This window comes from Trichomycterus rosablanca, chromosome 6 (assembly GCF_030014385.1).
Source record: "Trichomycterus rosablanca isolate fTriRos1 chromosome 6, fTriRos1.hap1, whole genome shotgun sequence".
Lineage (NCBI taxonomy): Eukaryota > Metazoa > Chordata > Actinopteri > Siluriformes > Trichomycteridae > Trichomycterus > Trichomycterus rosablanca.
This window is the reverse complement of record NC_085993.1, coordinates 32,690,222-32,717,846: the sequence shown is the minus strand read 5'-3', so window position 1 is coordinate 32,717,846 and position 27,625 is coordinate 32,690,222. Positions and strand designations below refer to the sequence as shown.

Here is a 27,625-nt window from a genome sequence, read left to right as displayed (position 1 = left end):
GTTCATCTTCTTAATGTTTGTTTGGGGTGGGGGAAAGTTGAAGTGAAGAAAATATGAAGACTGAAGACTAAATTCAAATACAGATCTCCAGCAACCATGTGCTGTGCCACCATGTCACCTCTTGCTCATCATCATCATTATTATTGATGCCCTGCATTGGACTGGTGCCCTGTGCAGGATGTACTGTATTTATGCCTTGCAAGCAGTAACTAAAGATGTATGAATCAATTACACATTTATCCAGAAAAGTGTCTGCTGCATCCCAAACCACATACTCAGAACGAAGCTAACCCACACCCCCTCCGACACGTGGGCAGCATGCCGTATGCATCTTGTCACCTACACTTTGATGAGTGCAGTGAGCTCAGTGTTGTGTATGGAGATACACACCCTGAGAGCACTCTTTTCTCATCTCTGTGCAGGCGCCATCAATCAGCCAGCAGAGGTCGCAATTGCATCAGTCACGAGAGAGATAGACCCCATCCGGCTTAGTCCCACCCATATCTGAACAACAGGCCAATCGTTGTTAATGTGGCCGCTCAGCCTTAGCCGGCAGAGCTGAGATTCGATACGATGTGTTCGAGGTCCCAGCTCTGATTCCAGCGTGTGTTTTTACCGCTGCGCCACCGAGCGGCCTATACAAACAACAAATTTGATTTGTTAATAATAAAAAACTTTTATTTAACTAAAAAAGAAAAAAAAATTCCAATGCTTTCACTGACCAAGTAAACTGTATTTTGCAAATCTAAACAGATTTTGAAATTCATTTCTGCAATACGCTCAAAAAAGTTAGGACAGGAAAAATAAGAGAAAAAGGAAAGTTTATAGAATATTCAAGTTACATTGTTTTGAAACATTCCACAGTAAGCACTTGAACTGGTAACTGGTGTTGGTATCATGACTGAGTATAAAATTAGGATCCTACAAACACTGTCTTTGCAAGCAAAAACTTAGGCCACGTTGTGCCAAACTTTGTAAGAGGATTGTAAACCAAATTGTTAATTTAGGTCTTTCACCATCTACCATAACACTGTGAAAAGATTCAGGAAATCCAGAGAACTCTCATTTTCACAGTTGAATGTGTGTGACCTTTGAGCTCTCAGATGGCATTGCATAAGAAACTGTCCTGCTACTGTAAGAAAATATAGCCACATGGGCTCAAAAGAACATCAAATTCACTTAACACAGTCTTGCATGTGTGTAAAGGTACTATCAGTGCAGAGGCATATATTGAAATTTTACAAAATACAATAAAGTTGGTCAGTGACATTAAATCTTTACTTTATACTTTTGTCTGTTAAATAAAGATTCAAGAGACGCAAGAAATCACATGTACTTTCTTTTATTTTTTTATTAAGTCTCCCAACTTCCCCGGAAATGGGGTTTGTAGTTTAATGTTGAAAAAACTGACTGGCAGAGAAGATTTGCAGTCAGTATTTATTATCCATGATATATCTAGAGCTTCCACTGCTAAAGCCAACCCACCAAGCATTTTGTATAGTAATGACACACACTAATTAAAAGACCTAATGCTACCGTTTTGTAATCACAAATCAAAGTTATGATGTAATTCAAAAATTTCAAAAGTTTCTAGTCAAATTAGTACAAAAATATAGTGACAATTACACATAGAGCTGAAGCTAAATACTATTTAAGGTAATGTATATACACTGTATTGCCAAAAGTATTTGAAAACCTGACCACGAGTCTAAAAAGCAAAGGAAAATACAGTGCAAATGCCAATCTAATCTAATCTAAGAACATAAACTGTACAACAATCTGGAAAACAAGCTCAATAACACCAAAAAGTCACTGATAACAAGTACACAGGAAAACAATATAATACTGAACAAGGAGACTGATAAGAAGGGCATTTAAAGGAGGCTTGACGAGATGGGAATAGGTGTCAGGTGGGGGTGATCAGGTAATGTGGGGCTGGTCAGGTGACTTGGTGTGCAAGGGCTGATGGGGCTTGTAGTTATTACAGCTGCTTTTATGACAGATTTTCTCTATATCAAATCGCACGGTGGATGAGTAGGTAGCACTGTCACCTCAGCAAGACCTTTCTGTGTGGAGTTTGCATGTTCTCCCTGTGTCTGCGTGGGTTTACTCTGGGTGCTCCGGTTTCCTCCCACAGCCCAAAGACATGCAAGTGAGGTGAATTGGAGATACTAAATTGTCCATGACCGTGTTCGATATAAACTTGTGAACTGATCTTGTGTAATGAGTAACTACAGATCCTGTCATGAATGTAACCAAAGTGTAAAACATGACGTTAAAATCCTAATAAACAAACAAACCAGTATAACCAGGTTTTACTTTTTATTATCTGTTGAGTGAAAATTTATTTTTTAACAACAAATTATAAATCATCAGTTTAACCACTAACACTCACGCATGCAAGATACAAGATAACAGTGGAACAAAACTTGGATCAACTTAAGAATGCTGATTAAACCTACTAAATATTTGAATAAAATAATCTAATACAGCAGTGAATATTAACAACATTTAGCAACATAAACTCAAAAGATGTGTTAAAAATTGTGTTTATTTGTGCGTTCATTCGACATGCTGAGTTTATGTATGCTCATTAAGTATAAAACAAGGCACATTTAATACATTCCTTACAGCTAGGATATGAAAAAATCAGCAGAATACATTGTATACCCTTTTACAACCAAAGTTTCTCTTTAAAAATGTCAATGAGTTAAAACTGAAACACTAGGAAACAAACTATCAAATAAAAACATTGTGGTGAAACAATCATTATGTAAGAAATATTCTTCTGTAATAAATTCCATACTGTACATGAACAAAGAAAAACCCACAGTGTCTTCAGGCAAAATCATTAATACAGTATAAACACCAACATTTAATTTTCCTAAACACATAAAGCTCTTTCCTAAATCAAATACTCTTGCAGAACATACAGAACAAATACTAAATATGTATCATGTTACATTAGAAATGTAGGAAGCTAACAGTACAATGGTAGGAGTGATGAAGTTACAGTCAGTCTACTCTTTGGGCTATCATTTGAAAAGCTTTGCCATACAGCCACTGTTGGGTCCTTGAGCAGGGCCCTTAACCCTCTCATGCATACAATGGCTGACCCTGTGCTCTGATCCCAGCTTTAAAACAAGCTCAGATATGTGGAAAAAGAATTTTACTGTACTATACACGTGTATAATTATGGGATCTTCAAAAAGTTTCTGCACTTTTATATTTTGGTTGGAAAAGGTGAGGAAGGGAGGAGTAGTAATCGGTCGTGTCTGAGAGACTGAGAGAGAGCCTATAGTCCGGATTTAGCACCATCTGATTTCCACCTTTTTGGACTGCTCAAAGAAGCTTTAGGGGAAGAAGATTTTCATGTGATGATGATGTGAAAGCAGTGGTGCATCAGTGGCTACACGCTCAATCAAAAACATTATTTGCTAATGGCATTAAAAAGTTGGTACGACGCTGGGTAAATGCATCGGAAGGTGAATGTGTAGAAAAGTGATGTCATTTGTTTTTGAAATTCTTAATAGAGTTTTAAAAAGTGCTGAAACACTTTGAAGAACCCTTGTGTATATATATATATATGACAAATAAAGGCATTCTATTTTTTTATTGATCTGTAGTGTTCTTAGCAATGACCATGAACGAGAACGTTGAAACATTTTCTATACTGAGAAAAAAATGAAAAAAATCTGTCCATTTAAAAATGAACCAGTAATAAAAGTCTATGGAAGTTTGTTCATTTGTCTTGGTAGAGCATTGCTTAACACAGCAGTTAACATCTTTAAATGAAACATTAAACTACAGTATATCATAAAATAAATTCAGGATAAGCTATTTATTAAATAAATGTAATGTAAGTGTAGCTGATGGAGAAGCAGGTTTATGCAGCTCTTTTCCACTTATATATTATATATTTTATATTTCTCCCAATTTAGCATAGTCAATCTGTCTTCCGCTGCTGGGGGATCCCCGATTGCAGTCGAGGTGAGTATATTGCTGCTCACGCCTCCTCCGACCCGTGTGCAGCCCTTAGCGGAACCCTTTTACACCCATGGATTCTGCACAGGCGCCTCTATCTGCTAATTAGGGTCCTTACACCGGTCATCCCGCCCTAGCAGAAATGTGTCAGCTGCAGCCCTAGCAGAATCTATGCCATGCCGAGTTTCGAACAGAGGAGTTTGGAATCTCTGCGCTGGTGGGCTAGAGGAATATCCTGCTGCGCCACCTGGGCGCCTTATGCAGCATTCTTTACAAATACTATAGGGCAATAAAAGAAAAAGGGGCAGTTGTTGGTATAGCCAGTTTGGAACAGCAAATTGTTTTAGTAATGCCTGCTTAGTGGTGTACTACTATCAGATATTATATTGTACAAAATATAATATTACAGACCACACAACCATTTGTTTAATTTATTTTACTTAAAACGTTAAAACTAAAAGCCTACTTATATAGGCTTATATATAATACAAGTCTTGCCAATGCATTTTTGGCTATGCAAGTCTACAAGAGGTGCATGGGTGGCGACAGGGTCTATTACACTAGCCCACTCCCGCTATTGGCCGGCTGCACATCTACACAGACATGATTGGCTATTTCTGAGGAAAGGGAGGAGTTGAGGAAAGGCCGCCAATCATGTCTGTATTTACACACCCAACTGGTCAGTGGCACAGCTTGGGATTCAAACCCTGGATCCCAGCAGTAGTGAGCTAACATATTTTGTCGCTGCTTTAACTGAATGGCCTTATTTTATTATTTATTCTGATAAAACTTAACTTGCATTATAAATGAGCTTTTTTCTCAGTACAGCAAAATGTTAAAAAAAATTTCTCGTTTTTATTCTACAGATCCCTTGGATAGAGCCTAAATAAAAAATAAAAGGACACACCAGCATGTGTAAACTTGAGTTAATCTGCAGAAAGTGCAAAGATTGGCAAATTGCATCAAAGAAGATTGATTAAATAGCACATGTACACATGGCACAGCAGTAATTCTTAACACCAAATTAAAAAACCCTAAAAACTGTTAAAATACAGAATAGGCGTCATAACACGCTAGAACTACTGACCAGCATGAAACACACCTGGTACTGCATGCATCCACAGTGTATATCAGTGCAAAACATAGAGCAATAACACCAATATTAAATAATGACTAACAGGCTTATTAAATGAAACATAAAATAGAATGAAACATTACAAGACAAAGTGAGTTGATTTTTTGCAATATTCGATAGTTTCCAGGTTCTAGTTACAGACTAGCTCTTACACTCCACCTCCACTGCGGTCTACAGACACTGGTCCTCTGGAGTCCAGACCCTCCTCTGCAGCCTTCATCAGAATAGCCAGTCGACTGTCAGAGATTTGGCCCCTCTGTACGGCGCTCATGAGCTAAACCAATGACAGAGAGCAGATCAATCGTCAGTTCAATTGCTTTACATGAAGAGTACAGCTGGATTTCACATGCTTCTACATGTACAACATGATGCCTTTAGTTTTTAGTTTAAGCAGCATCAGAAACTATTGCGTGTCCATATCACTCAGATTGGACTCAGGTCCAGGTCCCCAGGTTTTCTAATATAGCTCGTTACGCCTTTTCTCAAGAAAACAAACTTTGACCCCTTAGTCCAAGCCTAAGTTTTTCAGTCTTGTTTCTAAAGCTTCAAAGTAATGAATTGACGCTAGCTAACATGCTAAATTAACCACCGCCTGCCTCTGACTTTGGTTGTGTTTCTCTTCTAGTATTGACCTTAGAGTTTGGCAAACTGGCTCTTGACTGGTTTAACTCCTACCTGACAAAGTATTACTCACTTAGCTATCTAGCACTGTCGCCTCACACCAAGAAGGTCCTGGGTTCGAACCCCAGGTGGGGCGGTCTGGGTGCATGTTCGCCCCGTGTCTGCGTGGGTTTACTCCGGGTGCTCCGGTTTCCTCCCACAGTCCAAAGACATGCAAGTGAGGTGAATTGAAGATACTAAATTGTCCAACACTGTGCTTGATATAAACTTGTGAACTGATGAACCTTGTGTAATGAGTAACTACCGTTCCTGTCATGAATGTAACCAAAGTGTAGAACATGACGTTAAAATCCTAATAAACAAACAAACACTTAGCTATCCAAAATATATTATGAATTTAACAAGGCATATTAGTAGCTCTTGCCATTAAATGCACCATTTATGATTCACAGAATCAAAATCAGAATCATTATTTATTTGCCAAGTACCAGGTGTACATGAAATTTTTCTTGGTGCAGGTGTCGGCATATTTTAGCTCTATTAAAAAAATAGAAAGGTATACTTTATATAAACATAGAGTAGGGACATAAATAGACAGTACATACACAGTACAGACATAGAATAGAGTCATAAATAAACAGTACACTATCAAAACTTTAAGTAAAAAGTGTAAAAAAAGTGTTCAATTGAGTCATTTTTAGAACTGAATTATAATTTTGAATGATGGTTTATATAATTATAATTTATAATGTATCATTTATAATTTTTAGAATTGAATTATAATTTTGAATTATATGTAATATAATTATACTTTTAAATAATATAATTATAATGTATCTTTTATCATTTTTGGAATTGAATTTTAATTTAGAATTGTATGTAATATAATTATAATTTAAAATAATATAATTATAATGTATAATATATTATAATTTATCATTTATAATTTTTATAATTGAATTATAATTTAGAACTATAATTAATATAATTATTATTAATATAATTATCATTCATAATATATTATTATTATTTATCAATTAGAATTTTTAGATTTATTTATAATTTTCATTATTATAATTTATAATATAATTTATCATTTTAAAAATCGAATTATAATTTGAAATTATAATTAATATAGTTATAATGTGTAATATAATTTATAATTCTTAGAATTGAATTGTATTTGTATTGTCATTACCAGGATTTACCCTAAACCCTTTCTTGTCTGTTGATGTAAACTACTGAGAAATAAAAAGTGCTACATAACGTATATTTTTTCTACTGGTATGATGTTTCAGTTCTGATCTGGATATCGTTTTGATTCCTGTAGATGCATAAAAACACTGTACTCTTGCATAACAGATGCAGTAGTCAAATAAAAGGGTATGTTAACACCCGGCTTGTTCACACTTGCCTCAAAAGGCAACTAAAAGGCGGTATGCGTCAATTTAGGTTTTTGGCATTTAGCAGACGCTCTTATCCAAAGCCACTTACAAAAGTGCTTCCACAATAAACATTTCCTACTTTAGTTTAAGTAGACAGCAGTCCAAGAAGACAAATCTGCAGTTTTTTTAATAAGATGCTATAGAAGGTTAGTAAGGGCATGTTATTTCTCAGCCTAAGTGCTTAGTAAAAAGGTGGGTTTGTAATTGTCTTTTAAAGACATCAAGAGACTCAGATGTTCGAACAGACAGGGGAAGTTTGTTCCATCACTTGGGTGCTAATACAGACTCACATACTCATAACAGTATTTACAAGGTTTCTGTAGTAACAGCATGCATGCTATTTGGGTTGATTGCTAGTTTTAGCCAAAAGCAAACTGGTCAGATTTTACCCATAGCGTGAACATACCCCGCCCCTGTCTTATAGCCTATAGTTCAATGAATTGACATGTGCAAAATTACACAAGTTAAAAGGAACATATAGACTTTGAAATAAAAGCCAATAGCCTGTGCACGTCATGTCACACAACATTAGCTTACACTCTCTAGCAGTGGGCGCTCATTAAGAACAAATTAAAAAAAGACAGTGATCATCATACTTTAACACCTGTCCCCTAGTTCCTATCAATTATACTAGTAATCTCATTCATGCTTGGTTATAGACAGACAAACTCCACATGCCTGGTGCTAATTTACCCCTGGAGGACAAGCTCATTATTCTAACTTCCATAAAACCATTTCAAAGCTTTTAATTACCCCCAGCCTGTCAGAGCTCAGGTAAAAATGCATACATGACATAGTTAAGCTTCAGCACCTCTGTCTCAGCAAGCAGGAGATTCAATCCAGTCATGCTTCTTAAACTTAAGACATGCTCTAAAAATACCATAGCTATACTTTTTTATTATTATTAATGATTTACATTCAGACAATGTAGCCAGTGTCTGTCTCACTGGCTTTGTGTACCTGCAGAAACTCGTCCAGTTCCACCTGTCCATTTTTGTTCAGATCCACCTCATTAAGGATCTCATGGAGTGAATTCTCATCAATCTGGATGCTCAGTTTCTGATGGAAAAAACACCAATACGTCAATGTGCTATTAAAACCTCCACATGTATCTTAAATAAGTAAAAGTTTTTGTCCATAAAAAAACTTCACAGAGACACTAAGAAATGCACTATATGGCCGAAAGTATGTGTGCACCCCTGCTGATAATTATTGGTAAGTTTTAACCATACCTATTGCTAATAAGTGAAGAAACTGAAACATTAAGTAAATTATATGTTTTTAACCTTGAGCCAACAGCTCAGGGAAGAGCCTTTTCTGTTCCAGCTTGACTATGCCACTGTAGTGGCCTGTACAGAGCCCTGACTGCAACCCCAGTGAGCACCTTCTAAATGTGGTAGCCTAATTAGAGCTTTGGGCTATCAACTGAAAGGTTAATAGTTCGAATCCCAGCTCTGCCATGCAGCCACTGTTGGGCCCTTGAGCCTTAACCCTCTCTGCTCTAGGAGCGCAGTACAATGGCTGACCCTGCGCTCTGACCCCAGCCTCCAAACAAGCTGGGATATGCAAAGAAAGAATTTCGTTGTACTGTACACGAGTATATATGAAAAATAAAGGCATCCTTCTAAATGAACTGGAATGTTAATTGTAAGCAGGGCCTTCATATCTAATATCAATGCCGGACCACAGAATTTCTTTTTTATCTCACTGAATGGACACAATTCCCTCAAACAATTACAAATGTCAACTTTATATTTATGCCAATGGTTTTGATATTTGATATCTGACAAGGTTCCTGGTCAGGGGTCAACACGCTTTGGACATATAGGGTCTCTTTGAAAACATAGTGGGCTGCCTAAGTAAAGAGGATTCTAATAAGCCATTAAACTTATAAGGCAGATTATTTGGACGCACTACTTAGACGGTGATTATGGCGATTACGTCACCAGTTTCGCTTACTAAGCTAACACAGTTAGCCACGGGCCATTCAAACAAATGGGCTGAGCCGGCACAAACTGCGAGCATGCCAGCTAACATCTCCATCCGTGTACTGAAAACAGTTAAACTGTCAGTGACAAGCCCGAATTTGTAAAAAAAAATTGGTGCCACACCGGATTGCCTTCACCGCTAAGGAAGCATCTGATGCTCATTCAGTCAGATTATCACTTTGAAATAAGGCACCATAGTAGGCAGCATTTTAAGGCATCTAAGAATTTGGACAGCCTTCTTCTCGGGAGTGCATGTAGGATGATGTAAAATGCGTCTATGTAGAGAGCTCACTAGGTTTTTGGACAGACCCATAGTGTATGCTATTGTTTTTACTATTTCAATAAGGTGGAAAGATTTGGAGAAAACAATAAAGCTAAACAGTAAAAATAAGTGTGAGCAAGTCTATTACTATACAACAAAGCCAGTTTGGCTTGTTTACATTCCCCCAAAAACTCCTCTTAATTTCACCCAATCAACATTGCTTGGAAATTAAGCATCTTATCATTTATGGTAATATTTGAGTTAAAACAAGAATTATTTCTTCATTAGCCCAGTCAGCTCATAATGTGGAATCTGAGTCAAATTATCAGACTAACTTTAAAATTGCTTATAAAAACGAGCTTGCAGGTTTCCAGGGACCTCATCATTCTCTTATTATTTAAAATGCAGAGAAGATGAGAATGGGTCCAGCACAGGTACAATTATGACTGAATACAATTTAAGCAATTGAGTAATAAAGGCCTCAGCAGCGGCAGAGTGTCACTGGTGGGGCTTAAAGCTGCAACTTACTGGTTACTAGTCCAGTATTTTCACCACTGAAGCTCTGGATTGGCAGTAGGTGAGAATTAGGCAGTAAGTGAGTTTCTGGTGCACCGTGATGAATATTTATCGAATCTGTATTTCTTCATACAGAAATAGGGTCTTTTTAGTAATCTAATGTGTTTTATACAACCACAATGTGAAGCAATTCATTACTCATGAATTAATCTATGATTTATTATATGATTATGCGTCAATACAGAACGTACAGTGAAAAACAGATCAATGTTATAATCATTATGTGTCACATTTAATAAAGACAATTACAACACAATTAATGTAACACAATCATACACTCACTCTGCATTTTGAACCCTCACCTCAAGAACTTGCTGCACATCCAGCATGGTAATGAATCCTTTGCTCTCTTTGTCAAATTTGTAGAAGCGCTTCTTATATCTGTATACACATAAGTGTTAGTACAGTTCATAGAAATCTTCACTTACACATGCATCCACATATGCACGCACACACACACACACAGTGTACCTGGCCACTTGATCAGCATTAAGTGAGATCTCGGAAGTCTTGGTGAGCTGTTCGGAGCGAGCTTTGTAACCCATCTCCTGGTACAGAAATGTCTTGGCTGCCTCCAGCTCCTCCTGAAGGATGTAATTTTGTAGTTGTAATTATTTGTAATTGTAATTATTTATTTCTTCTTGTTTTAATTTAGTGGCCCTTTTACAAAAAAAATGTTTTAACACAGGGCGTTTGAGTGTCACTGGTTCATTGCACTAGCTCACTACTAGTTCCCAGCAGTGCTATCAGCCGATGCCTACATACAGACATGATTGGTTAAGTCTCAGGGGGAGGGATGGCTAAGGCCCTACAATGGATTGATGTCCTGTCCGGGGTGTGAGTGAGCAAGTGAGTGAATGGGTGTGAGGTGCTCTGCAAAAGCACTCTGGACCCACTGTGACTCTAAGTGGGATAAAACAGTGATAAATTTAGATTTAGAGTTATCTAAAAATTTAAACGAAACAGAATAGCATGCTACAGCAGGTACAAGTCTGGGTTCCTCCCAAAACCATGCAAATAGGTAGAATGGCTACTCTAACTTGCCCAGTAATGTGACTGGGTGGGTGCGTGACTGGGTGAGTGAGTGAGTGGGTGGATTGAGGTGTTGTCTAGAGCCTACCTCTTGCTTCGAGGTAGGCTCCAGACCCACTTGGACCCTAATCTAAATACAAAAGTTACCATAACTAAAACTAAACTCTCCCAACAGGATGGCATGCTTGAGCAGCAGGTACAGAGGGTGCTGCAAAGCAACACTGGTCCTAGGGTAAATCTTGCATTTGTTCACTGTCTGTGAGAATCTTGCCATGTTCTTGTTAACAGTGCAAAAGAGGCTACTCTTAAGCTGCGAGTTGATGAATGAGTGTTTAGTGCCATACGATGACATAACCATAACACCATAACCCTGATGAGGATAAAGTTGATTAAAATAAAGTAATTAGTAGACTCACAGAAGAGAACAGAAGAGTTCAGTAAGTTCAGTCGCCTCATGGGGTTGTATTACCACGCATTAGAAACTAATAACTGACACAATACACCTGAAAAGGCGATGATTTCCTGTGGAGTGTGTACACATATGGGTGTAGGGTGCGGTGCACCTGTATTGTGTGCTTTGAGATGGAAAAATTGTTGAACTCCTGGGAACTGAGAAATATCGAAGCAGCACAGCGTTGTGTGCTATTTTTAGAGCTTTTGTTTACACAGGAAACCTTGAATTCACGTGAAAAGGCCAGAGTAACCCTATCACCCTCTCACACACGCTGAAAGAAAACACTCATGCAGGAATATAACACCCAGACACCTACGTAAAACACAGGTATGCCACCCAACTGATATTGTGTTAATACTATTGTGGATTATTTTAAGCTGCGGGCTCCCTGCTATTCAAACTATTTAAGACTGGTGTTAACAATAGCTTAAGTAGCAAGCATCAGCCAACCTGGCCGAGACTGTTCATTGTCACACCCGACAGAAAACTGCTATGTAGTTATGCAGGAAAGCCATGATGTTAATGAAAAAAGTGAGCCAGACCCAGCTTTAAAAATCTGACATGATCAAGTGTGCATTAAACTAATTCAACCGGACGTTTTTCTTAAGGTTACTACACACTGGGGTCCATAGGTTAGTATTATAAGAACAGTGACAAATAGTTGGAAAAAGCAGTACTTCGAACTAAAATGACTTACAACCCCAAATCAGAAAAAGTTGGGACAGCACGGCCAATGCAAATAAAATAAAAATGCAGTGTTCCTTACATTTACTTTGACTTTTATTTGATGGCAGACAGTTTGAACCCGAGATATTTCGTGTTTTATCTGCTCAACTTCATTTCATTTATTAATAAACATCCATTCCTGCATTTCAGGTCCGAACACATTCCAAAAAAAAGTTGCAACAGGGGCAATTTAGAACTAGTAATGAGGTGAAAAAACTAAATAATGATGTGATTCCAAACAGGTGATGTCAACAGGTGATTGTAATCATGGTTTGATACAAAAGCAGCATCCAGGAAAGGCTGAGAGCAAAGATGGCCAGAGGATCTCCAGTTTATCAACAAATGCATGAGAAAATGATTGCAATGTTTAAAAACAGTGTACCTCAAAGAAAGATTGGAAGGGATTTGCATATTTCTCCCTCTACAGTGCATAATATCATTAAACCATTCAAGAAATTGGGAGCAATTTCAGTGCGTAAAGGCCAAGGGCACAAGCTTAAGCTGAACACCCGTGATCTTCGATCCCTCAGACGGCACTGCATCAAGAACCGCCACTCAACAATAGCTGATATAACCACATGGGTGAGGGATTACTTTGGCAAACCTTTGTCAAGCACTACAATACAGAGTTACATGCACAAATGCAGCTTAAAACATTATTATTATTATTATTATTGCAATAAAGAAGCCTTATGTTAATCATGTCTAGAAGCTGCGTCAACTTCTCTGGGCTCGGAGGCATCTAGGATGGACCATCACACAGTGGTAAAGTGTATTGTGGTCAGATGAATCAGTATTTCAAAAAAAAATGGACGCCGTGTGCTCCGGACCAAAGACGAACAGGACCATCCAGACTGTCAGCCAGGAACAGAGAACAGACTGGGATACTTCTACACAGATTAATTATAAGGAGACCGATAGAGCACAAGTGTATACAATTAACAAGTGCTAATTACAGACAAGGGACATACAGTAGATAGACAAGGCAAGGGAACACAGACACAAAAACAAAACAAGATATCCCTATGGAGTAGAGGTCAGGACGAAGGTTATAGATATGTTTTAGAATATTTGTAGACGCTTGTGTTCAGGAACATTATTAAACACACTATTTTTATTTAACAAAATAAAGGTTGCCACTTACCTCTTTCCAGGTCTAGCAAACTATATTCCAATATTTACATTCCCTCTGCACAAGAACTAGTAATGTACCTTTTTTTTCTGCTCGCTCCAGCCCAGTTCTTTTGCCATGATGTCAACGACTCGTGGCAGAGCTTCATCTGCAGCCTGGACGTTTAGAAAACCCAGCCGTGTCCTTCGGGCAATCATGTCAATGGCTGTGCAGGCATACTCCTTAATACCATATCTCACCTACAGAAAGGCAAAACAAAAAATTAACTTTTGATAATTCATCTATGTGCTCTAATATTAGTTACATATTTCTAACTATTCAGACAGTGGAAGCCTAGTGAGTTGAGCTTTGGGCTGTCAATCGGGAGATTGTTAATTCGAATCCATGCTCTGTTATGCAGCTACTGACCCCTCTCACTTGCCCTCTTAAAGTCTTGTACAAGACAACTAATGTTAATTCAGAATGTGATACTTAATGATTTGCTGGTTGATACACTGGCTGATACACACGGCAATATGTAAATAAGAGGAGTACCGGCCCCTTTTCACCACTTTAAGCACTAAGTTTGGTGAAACCCCTTTTCCTGTGTCAGCAGGGAGGAATTTCAGTGGCCTGCACAGATCCTTAACCTTAACTCTATTAAACACTTTTGTGATAAACTAGAACACAGATTGAAAGTCAGGCCTTCTTGTCCAACATCAGTGCCTGACCTCAATGTACAAACATTTAAAAATATTGTGAAATGTCTTTTCAGGCTTTTAGAGCTGCAAAGAGAAGGAGGGGGGGATACATTCATGTATTCATTGTCTGTTTCACCACCACTTTATCCTGATCAGGGTCACGATGGGTCTAATTTATTGATAAACCAAAACAAAACAACAACCAAGCAACCTGTGAGAACTGTTCTTTGCTTATGCTAATGACTATTTCTACATACCTCACTTTCAATGTAGGGGAATTCAGAAACAAGGCGTTTCCCCACTATGGGCCACCTCTTTCCTGTGACCTGGGCCATCTTTGCAACTTCAAATGACCTCCCTCCATAGGTGGCTGCTAAGTGCTGGGCAACCTGTGAAGAAAAATAAGGATTGAAGTACTTGACACAGTTCACTTCAATATCAGAAAAATGCACATTACATGATTCCAAAAACATCTATTTATTATTTATTTATTCAGATTTTAACGTCATGTTTTACACACTTTGGTTAAATTTATGACAGAAACGGTAATTACTGGTTACACAAGATTCATCAGTTTAAGTTTTTAATGTTATAGACAATTTTGTATCTCCAATTCACCTCACTTGCATGTCTTTGGACTGTGGGAGGAAACCGGAGGACCCAGAGGAAACCCACACAGACACAGGGAAAACTCACACATGAAGAACCCGGACTGCCCCACCTGGAAATCAAACCCAGGACCCTCTTGCTGTGAGGCTACAGTGCTACCCACCGAGCCACCATGCCGCCCCAAAAACATCTAATTAGGACTCCTCAGACCAGATGTGCAAACTTTATCACTGAATTAAAAAAGACAGAGCTTGCTTTTTGCAACCATTAAAACAAATGAATATATACACTACTGCAACTCATTAGCAGCCAGGTGATTAATGGGGCACGGAGACTGCCATCTAAAACAACCAGCACTGTCACTCATCTGTGCCTTTATGTTTCCTGCTAATTATAATGGCATGGCAGGTGGGCATGATACTGTAATCCGTGCCCCCTGCCAGGCTATATGGCAATTGGGCTCGCTACTATCATGTAATATAAACGCATAAGCATATCTGTACTGATACTGACAGAAAATCTACAGTTGGGCAGTGTTATGTTTTCCACACAGTCAATTGGTCAGGTGCCTCTGTGGCTGATACACTGGGTGCAGAGCTTCATTAAGCATTTCCACCAAAAACAAACCGCACCACTTACTTCGATTCAAACTCCTCTGCTGCGCCTCTCGTCAAAGGTCAAGTGCTGTCAGAAATATCTGCATGCTGACCTTTTTAAATATGCCGCAAAAACAGTGCCCATCACAGGGCCCGGGCTCCGTCAAGCTCATCCCTGCAACTAACGAGGGGATGCCAGTCTTTCTCTCCCATAAAGAACCACAGGGGACGACAGCAAGCAGGAATCAGCTCGACCAACTCATGGTGGCCTGTCAGTCGGAGACCGAAGTGGAGTTCAGTGAATCTGAGAAAAAGGACTGAGCAGTCCTCAGTTAAAGGCTGAAGAATTGATTTTCTAATGGGATCATAAAAGAATTCCAAATTATATGGTAGTGTGTGAGTGATGGACTCTCAGGGAAAGTGATTAAGGTAATAGCTCTGTATTATGTTCTTAGAGAAGAACTGAAATAGTAGTAGTAAAGTTACCAACTCTGGTCTGGTTCAGGTGCATTAAAGCCTTGTGTTGGATCAAAATTAGGAGTGTCATATTAGTATTAAAGCATATTAATACTGTGCCAAAACCTGTTCTATTTACTCATTTATTTATTGTCTGTTTTACCACCACTTTATCCTGGTTAGGGTCGTGATGGGTGCAATTTACTGGGTGAAAGGTAGGAAACACCCTGGACAGGTCACCACTCCATCACAGGGCAAACACACACACCCACACACTGAACTGGGATAAAACCAGAGTACCCAGAGGATATCCACACAGACACAGGGAGAATAAGCAAACTCAGAGAATGGACCCAGATCACCCCACTTGGGAATTGAACCCAGGACCTTATTGCTCTTATTGCTGTGAGGTGACAGTGCTACCCACTGAGCCACCCTAAAATCTGTTTAATCCCATTTTAAAACCATAATATTCATATGGAGTTGTGTTAATTAATTCAACATTCCAAAACCAGTGGTCCAAATTATTCCGAAACCATTAAGTGGTCCAAAACCAACTGGACCTGCGTGATAAACCTATTGCTATTTAGTTTGCTTAAGCAACCAAATTCAACAGATGATCATTTAGTTTTAAAACATGAAGGTTAAAAGCACACTACACCGTAATAAAAAAATATGAAGATATGGACTGAAAAGGGTTACACAGTTATTCCTAAAGCTCTGGGAATCATTATTTCCACTGGTGGTACATTTTTCCAGAAGTGGCCAACCTACCAAAATGCTCCCAAAAGCGCATCAATGACTTATCTAGGGGGCCAGAAAACCATCCAGACAAACATTTAAGGAATGACAAGCTTCATCCGCCACAACTTAAAATGATAAATGATTTTAAAACGGGAGGTACCACCTGTTTATGGTCAGTTTCCACATATAGTGTCCAAGACCAAAATGATCTCGAACCAAATGATCTAACCCCTGTCACTAGCCAGGCCTGCATGTAGAGTTTCAAAAACCTTAAATGGCTCTTCTTTTGTCCTTGAAGCATACCTCATTCTCCAGACCATAGTCCTGAACCAGTCTAATGTAGAGGGTGGGGGTCCAGTCTTTCCCCCCTTCCAGCATCAGTCCCACAGTTCTGCTAGGCCCAGCTGAAAGCTTGTGTTCCTTTATGGCAGCATCCAGAGTTTCCTCAGCCATTGACCGATATGTGGTCCATTTACCACCTGACAGGATAAAAAAAATGATACAAATGAATTTTACTATAATACAAATCAATATAATACAGCATGAAAAACTAAACAGCAGAGCTACACTGTAGTTCAAAAAGTATATGGACACCCTTCCAGGAGCTTGTTGGTCATACCATTCCATAAGATGGATTCCCAAGAATCACTTAGCACAATGCAGTAACAGAGAGGATGCCAATTCAATGCGAGGCCTCGGCCACCCTATTTCCAAACATAGCCAGCCATGTCTTTATGTAGACGCTCGACCGGCCGATAGCACTGCTACAGATTTCAATCCTGGATTCCATTTTCATGGGCTTGAGGTTAGGGCTGTACATAGGAATTGAGGTTGGCTGAGATGTACAGGGACACAGTCATGCTTTCAACTAAATCCATCACACCTGCATATATACATATAATATATAATTTATATATTGTACAATACCTGTACATCTGGGACTAAACAAAAATTGCTTTACTCCCTACATATACTGCTATAAACATTTACATTGCTCATTCCCTTTTCCTAGTCACAGACTCACAGTAATCTTTGTACATCTGTACATTAATCATTAATAGCTTGTAAATAACAACCTACATATATAACAAAAGGGAGTAGTGTGCGTCAATGTGTATATTTTGTAATAATGTGTACAGTGGTTAGCAACATACCATTTTATACACCTAGAATTGGGTGTGGCTGAAACCGTTAAACTCATTCATTAAAACGGGTGTCCATATACGTTTGGCCATAAAGCGTGAATCACTGTATACACACATCTAAGAGATAAACACTGGAATGTGAGGAAGAGCACAATCACAGAAACATACTGAGCATTCTTGAGCCACTGGGCTACACAAGGCCAATTCAAATACGCAACAGCGCTTATTTCCTCAAGCAGTGAATGGAGACGGTACAAAGCCTGATTGTCTTAGACAGAACTGACCAGCGATGGTGACCAGCCCGCTGTCGCTGATGTTGACGACATGGTTGCGGCAGATGGACTGCGTGTCTTTGGAGTTAGGGTCAGTGACCAGTGGACGAATGCCGCTCCAGGCTGCCAGGACATCTCCCCTTCGCACTGAAATCAGAGAAAAAAAGGTTTGTTATTCTCATTAAAAATTATTCATTATTGTCTATTATTCAGTGTTTTATTACAGCAGTAGATCTATGGAGTGCAAAGAGCTGAAAGATGCCACCCATTTTATTTACAAGCGTATTGCAGCCCCGGTAAAAATGCCATAAAAACATAACATATTTAAAAAAAAAAGATCATTTCATTTATTAAGACACAAAGCTATTCAACATGAATCTCATCCTTGTAAAACTGCACCTGCCTCTTAACTAAATAACTGGTTACAGCACCTTTGGCACATTTTCTACAATTTAAAATCAGTTTTCCTGAGAGCAGGGAGAAAAGCATCATCAACATATTAAACTACCAGATAGAACATAGGTATGGAAACCAAGTAGGGGGAGATGTGTTCAATATGCCCCCAATAACCTTTCACTGTGCTTAACTTGTTTATATTTAGGCTTTAATACATTTAGTTTTGATTTCAAGGTATAAGAAAATGCATTTGATAATGTTTTCATTGTTTATTTAAGATTTTATTAAGATATTGGTCATTCCAATATGTTTAAAGAGAATCTGAAAGACTCACCTAGCAAAAAAGTCTTACTGGCGTAAAAAGTAGTGTAGACAGCAGGTTTTAACAGGTTGCAAAAGGTGCAAATCACAAAATCATGCCCACTTGCCATGCCATTATGACCAGCAGGTGACATGAAGACCCAGATGACTGACAGTAGCGTTTCTATTAATTAGACAGTCACTTCTTTTCCTGGGATCGCTACCTTGCTGTAGTAAAGAAGCCTGAGTGTACCTATGAACCTAAAAGTGATACCTTCTGGAGCTATGCTCCTGGTAGGGCACCCCTGACAGTAAAATCAAAGAGGAGAATCCAAACAAACAGTGATCACAACCCATCCTATAGGGAACTAGAACAGTGGATTGCAGCGCAGTTCTTAAATGCTGGTTCAACCTAGCACCATGTTGAGTTGGCTGCAGGGCTGATTGAGTACAAATCATTAGACCAGAACTCCAATTGACTACATTCTAATCACCCAGCAGTGAGTTAATAACGGACACACATTGTAACTCTGATAACAATCTTGTGATGTTGACGATGATGCTCAGATTTGAAAAAAAGCAAATCAGGAAGCCACAGCTGTTGGACCTTAAGGAATGACCAGGTCAAGCAATGTCAAGTGGAGGTTGCCAACAGATTTAAAGAGCTCAAAAGACTTCAGGAACCACACACACCAGATGGACTGCGGTGGCAGATGATGGACATCATGCTGAAAGCTGTTAAGGAAACTGGAAGAACTGGATTTCCAGTGATACTTTAAGTGGATAAGAAAGAAGCATGAAGCAAAAACAGTCCCCTGATAAATACAGAAAACTTCAATGTGAAGTAAAGAAGATGCTAGGAAAAGATAAGCAACAGTAGACCTGTGTTTCAGATAGTGAAGATGCTCACCAAACCATTTCAGCCTTAAACTACAGCCATGAAGGACAAGAATAGGAAGAAGTAGGTGTGTCGAAGAGGGAAAGACTACTGTGAAGAATTGTTCATTGATGAATAGGAGAACATACATATTGATTGTTCAGAAAAAAGGAACCACCACCACTGAAGGAAGAGTGTGTCATGCTAGAACTTGCTAAGTGAAAGGCAACTGGTCCAGATGACATAGCAGTTGATCTGCTCAGGTTTGGTCGAGAGATGACTCTAAACAAGCTGCATAAGGTCTGCAGCAAAGTGTGGAAGACTGGGATCTGATCTTCATTCCAATGCCCCCTGCCAAGTCTCTAGTAACACAGGTGGGCCCATTACAGTTATGGTGTCAAACCATATAAAAACCCAGAGGTGCATCTTTTTGCAAAAAGAACTAATAAAAAACAACAAAAATGAATAGAACCCCAAATAAACAAATAATAGCTTAATCCTTGACAGACGAACCAATATGGCACCCCAACAAGGGTACAACATGGCATGAAGTCCAGTTTTAACTTGGATATACTGTATAACAACATTTGAGTCTCGAGTCAATCTCCGTATAGCGGCGACATCTCCAGCATTAACTATCACGATGGGGCCGTATTTCAAACGAGAACAGACCTGCCACTGTAATGTGCAGGTTGATATTTCTGAATGTGTGCAAAAAAATGACACGGCACGCTCATTATCAAAGGGCATCGCTGAAACATTTATGACAAAGCCGGGCTGCTGAGCGGACGGCAGGCTCAGGAAGGCAGTGACACAGACACACTTTCGAAATGTGTGTGAACAGAATGCAGAAGCTATTTACACAGTCCAGCTATTTGGGCTTGCATAAACTGGTCTTAAACTGCATGTTATGGTCAGTTTGTTGGACATCCCAAAAAGGTTTTGGAAAGGCGGTGTGTCTGTGGGAATTCACTCAAAACTGAATTTGTGAGGTCAGTCAGAAAATCTGACTAATAATCCACAATCTTCATAATCCCAAATTTTGTAGAGTTGAGGTCAGGGCTCTGTGCATGCACCAATATGTGGAATCTTCTCTTCAGCCCATCACACAGGTTTTCTAACATGTTATCCAAAGCCTTTAAAAGTAAAATAGCGCAGGAACATCGAATATCCACTACCTTGTTTCATAGAGGGAGTAAGAACCTGTTCTGTATGGCTATCTTGGTGTCTGTGGCAAACCCACATCTAGTGTGTGTTGCCAAAAAGCTCTATTTTGGTCTAATTTGATCATAAAACATGGTCCTATTGAAAGGTCCAGTGACGCTTGGCAAACTGCAGGCACTTGAGAAAGTTAATCCTTGACAGCTTTCCTCTGGCAACCCTTCCAAACAACTATGTTTTTTAAGTAACGTCTGATTGTCTTCAAGACCTGACTAATTGCTGCAGTTCAACTTCCAAACAACTTTGTTTCTTTTTTTTTGTATCTTGCTTATGCATTTTCTTCCCTTTTTCTCCCGACTTTTAGCGCGTCCAATTGCCCGATTGCACCATGCTTCCTCTCCACTAATGCTCTGATTGAGGAGAACGAAGCTAACCCATGCCCCCTCCAACACGTGGGCAGCACTCGTATGCATTTTTTCACCCGCACTAGACGAGTGCGGATCAACCATGTGTATGGAGAGACACACCCTGATCAACGCACTCCCACTCCGCCCCTGTGCAGGCGCAATCAATCAGCCAGGAGAGGTCATAGTTGCATCAGTTATGAGGAGACCATATCTGGCTTACTACTACCCCACCCCTATATGAACAACAGGCCAATCGTTGTTCATGTGGCTGCTCAGCCCAGCCGGATGGCAGAGCTGAGATGTGTGCTAGCGTGTGTTTTACCGCTGCGCCACCAGAGTGGCCAAACAACTTTGTTTCTTAAGTAACGTCTGATTGTCTTCAAGACCTGACTAATTTCTGAAGTTCCCCAATGGTTATCTTGTGAGCTTGAAGATACTTTGGCCAAAATCATTTTCCTAACTATGTCCTCTACCAGGCAAAGAAACATCTGTTTAACAGGGCAATTTGTGCCCAGGGGTACCAGGTGGAACCCTGCACCTGAGAGATGTTGAAAATAAACCCAATTTGCAGGACGCATTATTATTATTCATTTTTATGTTTTGTTATTGCTTTATCCTGGTCAGTGTAGCAGTTGGTTAGTTTCCCCTGGAATCACTGGGCTCAATGACAGGACGCCGATCCATCAAGGGCCTTGGCAATACTACCAATTACACATTACTCCTGGATTTGATGCTTTTTCTCGTTGCCGTGGATGAGTAAGAGCATTAGGTCTGTGTGTCACTTCATGTTTATACCCCACCATTCTTAATCTGGGTCTCATCAGATGACAAGATATTCTAAATCTTAGTAGGAGATGTTTTTTAAGTAATGCCTTATGCTTTGTTTTTAAGTTGGTGTTTCTTTTCTGACTTCCCTTTTCTTTCTATGTCTTTGCTTTAGGGCACAACAACAAGAGACTGTCCCTTACACTGTCCTATAGTTTTTCCTGTAGCAATGCTGTCCAAAGCCCCACTAGAAAACTGTCCAGAGCCACAAGCAATGTCACCCTGCCAAGCACCAGGCTATCTCTAAACTCCATCTCTATAGCTCCACTTTTCTGTCAATTTTATTCACCCTTTGTTTGAAGCCTGGCACTCGACCATGCATAAACCGGTTACTCTTAAGGTATGACTAGGACAATGACACTTCTATTAGCAAGCTAACAAGGTGTTGTAAAGAGTACATAGTTAACGAGTCAAACTAGCTCTTAGGCCTAACAGGACGCAGCCTTACTAATATAGCTTATCTGGGACTGATTCAGGAAGACATGAGCTTACAATCAAGTGCACAATCAAGCCCATGACTTTTGCACTTCATGCAATTAAGTAGGCTGCACCGACAATCAATAGCTTTGCTCCTTGATAAAGATCCAGGGTAGTTAGTTGTTACGATGATGGCTCCGTCGCCCACTACTACGCCTGCCTGTCTGTCTGCAACACCATGCCAAACTCACTGGAGGATACACACAGAGTGGCAGAGAGGCCCAAGATGAAATGGGTGATAATGCCATGGCATTAGGAGCTTTTCCATTAGGTAACATAAAGTTATAATCAATGCATTGATGCTTATTACTCTACAAGAGCGCACATAAAATAGTAAAATGCAAGTCACAAAGACAAAACTTTGGGTGGGTGCCGTCAGTTGACGACATTCTAGACAACGTTTCAAACTACACTGAAAACTTCAAAAGCATTTTGATGATCACACTATCACTTAACTAGGTTGGCCAATTTTATACTCTCACCGGCCATATTCTTTTAGGTACACCCACCTGTAACAAGCCCACTTGCAGTGGAGACTGACGGTGTGGCTCGGTTAAGGAATCCTGTCCTTCTGCGTTCCCTAAATTGGCTGGCAGAGGTGGCATGGAGGTGCAGATGAGCTCTTAGCGGACATTCACCTGTGCCTGTCACCTGAGCATTAATTTGTTCCAGGTATGTTGTCCAGAAAGTGCTTTTTTTATATTCTATTTATTACAGTTTCTTGCTTACCGATTTACCTCCTCCTCTGTTGGCTACCTGCCATGTCTAATGAAACCATGGGCTCAATCCGGCCCAGTTTTCTGCAGGTGTGTAATGCTATAATTTTATCTTTTATTCTAACTTTATCTTTTTATTTGGCATTGAAGTTGGCATTGCATTGGCGACGTGATGACCAATTTCCAGAACACGCCCCACGTTACAAAACCATGCTGGGTGCAGGCTGCGCCAGTAGATGGTATGGTGATCCAGATCGTTCCTCTTTTTCTAAGAACTGGGTTGACGCAGACTGCAGAATTAGCCTGTCATAATGTAAAAAACAGTTTTCATTTCCCTGTTCTATCCATTTTTTCTGTTGCAGGCTGTGCACATTTTTTGTGTTTCTATTATTTTGGCCACCTTTTTTCTTTTTTGTGACTATCCTTTTTTTTCTTAGTTTTGTTTTACTTTGAATAAGCATCCTGCAGTTGGGTTTATGTTTAATTCTTGCAGGCGTCATCTTGCGCAAGGCATGACCTACCACATCTCATGGGTATACAAATACTGACTGTAGCTTATCTGTTGTTCTGTACACTTCTGTACCTAATTAATCAATGGAGAAAGACCCCTATAATAACCCCTCAGACCAGATACTATTTGAATGGTAGACCAGTCTGCAATGACACTAACAAGGTAGTAAAATGGTTGTGTGTGTTCTGGTATTAGTGTGTCAGGTGCAGCAGCTTATTTGGGGTTTTTAAATACTGTTAACACTCACTGGCTACTTTATTATGAACACAAGTATGTATACACTTAGATACTAATGTTATTTCCTTCTTTCCGGCTAATCCTCTTACCACAGGATGATGTTAGCCCTAATTTTAGTTAGGGAACTATTGTGTTAAAAAACCAACTACCCTACTGCACCTGATATGCACAAAACAGTACACTACCCATACAATACCTTTCATGTTAGTGCCACTGCAGTGCTGAGAATGGTCCACCAACCAAATATCTGGTCAGTCAGGTGTAAAGATGACAGATGTGCACAGATAGTAATTGTATACCTACAAATGGCTGTAATTACATTCCAATTTAATTTTCAGTGTTGCTCATACCTTCCACATCAGAGCTGAGGTAGTTGCGGACCTCACTCAGGATGAAGTTGATATCCTCTTCCATTGGAATAGGGTGGGCTGTAACAGTGGTGGGTGTGTCTGTTGTCCCAGCGATTGTCACTTTCTCCCAGGGCAGGAAAAAGATGACACGCCCATCACTGGTGGCCGGGTCCAGCAACCCCATGTTGTCTGGGCTGTAGGAAAGATGGTAAAAAATAAGTTAATTAAGTACACCTATCAGGTAAGTACATTAATATAAGCTACACCTACAATTATTGACTGTAGGTCATGTGTTGCTTTGTACACTTTATCACCTTCCATACACCATTTATTATTTGAAAACTAACTCTATAGGACCCCCAGTGACCAGATGTTATTTGGTTGGTGGATCATTCTCTATCGCACCGGAATAATGCTAACATGGTGAGGACCTGGTAGTGTATGTACTAGTAAGAATGTATCAGGTGCAGCAGTGTTGTTGGCATTTTTAAACATCAGTACCTTTTAGAATACGTTTTTTCCAATGTTCCAATGCCTAAGAGAAATATAGATAGAGCTGATTGGTGGACCTGACCTGTAGTATCCAGGAATGACGATGTGAACTCCAGCGCTTGGCTGGCAGATCTTGGGTGTTTTCCCATTGTCCATTTTGCGTATGGAGTCAGTAAAGGGACCCGTGGCATTGATCACACACTTGGCACGGACGTCAAACTCCTTGCCTAGGAAAGTAGGAAATAATCTGTACATAGACAAACTATAGGGAGAGTAATACTTTACTGGCTTGTTCTTTTGAGCACAGACTACAGAACAATGATCACGTGTGTATAGATTCCACTGATTATGGAATCCCAAAGAGATAAAATGCGCTCAATACGTTAACATATATATACATCAAACATTGTCGGCACACTACACCACAAAAAAAATCTGTTACATCCTACGGCAATTCAGTTAGTAATCAGTTGTCCAAGATGTCAAAGTCTAAGGCAGCTAAAAACACTCAGGTAACTGAATTTGGAAAACTACCAACCAATTCTGTGGACGCAGAGGGTGGTGTCAAAACACCGACAAACCCTCGCACCGTCGCTGAATGTTCTAGGTTTACATTCAACTGTTAAGGTAGGCTGTGCTGTGTATTGTAACTTTCATTTACTCTAGCATTCAATTTATGAGTGTACTTTAATGACTGTCATGAAATGTGGCACTTCTCTTTAAAAAAAAAAAGATACATAATCATAAGTATTATACTGTAACTTAGGCTGTCCTATGTATTTGTACTCTGTTTGTACCTGTAATTGTGTCTCGACAGTGTGCCCCGCACACCTTCTCCTTCCCTGTGACTGGATCTGTCTTCTTTAGCAGATGCACCACCTCAGTGTAGTTAGCAGTGGCTGCTCCGTAGCGAGCCGCAGTCAGAGCAATGGCTAAGTTCATACGGGAGTCATTGTGCTGGCCTGCAGGGAACAACATTATGGAATGGTATGATCAAATACTCAAACACAAGTGCAGATCTATAATGAGAAAAATAAAAGTCAAATATGTGTCATACTACGTATAAAACACAATCTGACTAACAATAACTGTAAACAAACCTAAACTTAAAAACATATATATTAAATTTTCTACATTACATCTACAAAGGTTTTTCAGTGCAGAGGAGAGCAGGTGATGCCTATGTTCTATCTGAGGGCTGCAATCCTCACAGAACCATGTCTAATGTGAACACATGCTCAGGGCAACTCCAGCAGACAATAAAGTAATAACGCAACCGACGAGCCCCCTTTAAAGGGCAAATTCCTGAATGAATTACAAGCAGTGATAAAACCAGCTCACCAGTTTACATGATTCCATGAGTCTGGTAACCGTGTGCTTTTAAGGTTTTATGATTTAAAGAAAGCTGCAACTGCTCTCTTTAAATCCCACCAAAGATTATCTATTTTCTATGGGATTTAAATCTGTAGACTGAGAAAGCCATTCCAGTATATTCCAAGACTTGGAAGAGTGGTCAAGATTGCCAGTTCCTTCAGCACAAAAACATCCCCACATCATCGCTGACCCACCTCCATGCTTGAGAGTGTTCTTCTGGTCCTAAGCCTTTTATGCTATTGATCCATAGGGCCAAACAGTTCCAATTTTGATTTGTTGCTCTGGCCTTTTTAAATTTCTTCTGGAGCATTCCAGTATACCTCTCTTGTGCTTCTTGGTGAAGAATGACATGCGTCATGGAGTCTGGCCATGGAGTCCTTGGTTGTTAAGTGATCTTCCCATGGATTCCACTAAGATTCACATTTAACCCAGCCTTGATCAGGTCATCCTGTAAGTTCTTTGCAGTAACAGTAAGAGTAACAGTAAGAGATTTGTAAGGCCTCTGGTTGGCCCTACAGATCGTTTCTTCCACGGCCAGGCAGAAATGCTGCTGCGCTATAACATGAAACTGTTCTTGGTGAAGTGTGGTAGGCTGGCCATTTCTGGGAAAGTTCACCCCTGTTCCAAGTTTTCTCTACTTGTGGGTAATGAGTCCCAGTTCTATTCTATCTCTGTAAATGATTTTTAGATTCAAAAGGTCTGGCAGTAATCATGCCTGAGTGTGACTAGTGAAATTGAACCCAATTATTAAGTGAATTTGGTTAACAGATTGATTCAGAGGCTAAAATGGCAATTGTTTGTCAGGGTCAGGTAGGGCTGAATGACATTTTTCCTTTAATACATTTTAAAAAAGCATTTTGTGTTTATTTGGGTTATCTTTGACTAATTTTAAAAGTAGTTTGATGACTTGAAACATACACCGATCAGCCATAACATTAAAACCACCTCCTGGTTTCTACACTCACTGTCCATTTAATCAGCTCCACTTACCATATAGAAGCACTTTGTAAACACACACTAACACATCACCACCATGTCATTGTAACTGCAGGGCTGAGAATGATTCACCACCTAAATAATACCTGCTCTGTGGTGGTCCTGACCACTGAAGAATAGGGTGAAAGTAGGCTAAAAAGGTATGTAGAGAAACAGATGGACTTCAGTCAGTAATTGTAGAACTTCAAAGTGCTTCTATATTGTAATGGAGCTGATAAAATGGACAGTGTGTGTAAAAACCAGGAGGTGGTTTTAATGTTATGGCTGATCGGTGTATGTGAGACAAACATGCAAATAGAAGAAATACTTTTCACTGTATAATAGAATATTTGTGAGGTATTTGTATTTCAGAATGTCAGGATCTAGAAAATGACATTAAAATGGACTCAAATTAATTGCGTATTTATATAATAACAAAAACGACCACAAAACTGGTATGGGTTTATCAATTTAGATTAAATAAAATAAATGAAGACCATAAAAAACCATCAGTGTGAGAACACTGACATATAACAGATTAGCAAAGGTCTCTGCATATAAAAGTGATGTTTTGGCAGTGAAAGAGAGATTGCGAGAAAGAGATATTGGGGAACAACAGAAGAGAGAAAGGATGAATGATAGTGAGAAGGACAGAAGAAAAGAAGGCAGG

The 27,625-nt window shown here is 39.4% G+C and overlaps 1 protein-coding gene across 1 annotated transcript in view; it reads right to left on the bottom strand.

Annotated features, from left to right (window-relative positions):
• Positions 1-2,309: 2,309 nt before the first annotated feature.
• The window catches only part of gpd2 (glycerol-3-phosphate dehydrogenase 2 (mitochondrial)), a 47,624-nt gene continuing 22,308 nt past the window's right edge, over positions 2,310-27,625 (bottom strand). The window contains exons 7-17 of the mRNA XM_062997684.1: positions 25,404-25,568; positions 24,689-24,833; positions 24,115-24,308; positions 17,870-18,004; positions 16,744-16,919; positions 14,293-14,424; positions 13,436-13,594; positions 10,483-10,595; positions 10,314-10,392; positions 8,146-8,244; positions 2,310-5,393 (exon numbers count right to left, since the gene is read on the bottom strand). Coding sequence (XP_062853754.1) covers positions 5,268-5,393; positions 8,146-8,244; positions 10,314-10,392; positions 10,483-10,595; positions 13,436-13,594; positions 14,293-14,424; positions 16,744-16,919; positions 17,870-18,004; positions 24,115-24,308; positions 24,689-24,833; positions 25,404-25,568 — 1,523 coding nt within the window. The 3' untranslated portion in view covers positions 2,310-5,267. The remainder of the gene's footprint in view (positions 5,394-8,145; positions 8,245-10,313; positions 10,393-10,482; positions 10,596-13,435; positions 13,595-14,292; positions 14,425-16,743; positions 16,920-17,869; positions 18,005-24,114; positions 24,309-24,688; positions 24,834-25,403; positions 25,569-27,625) is intronic.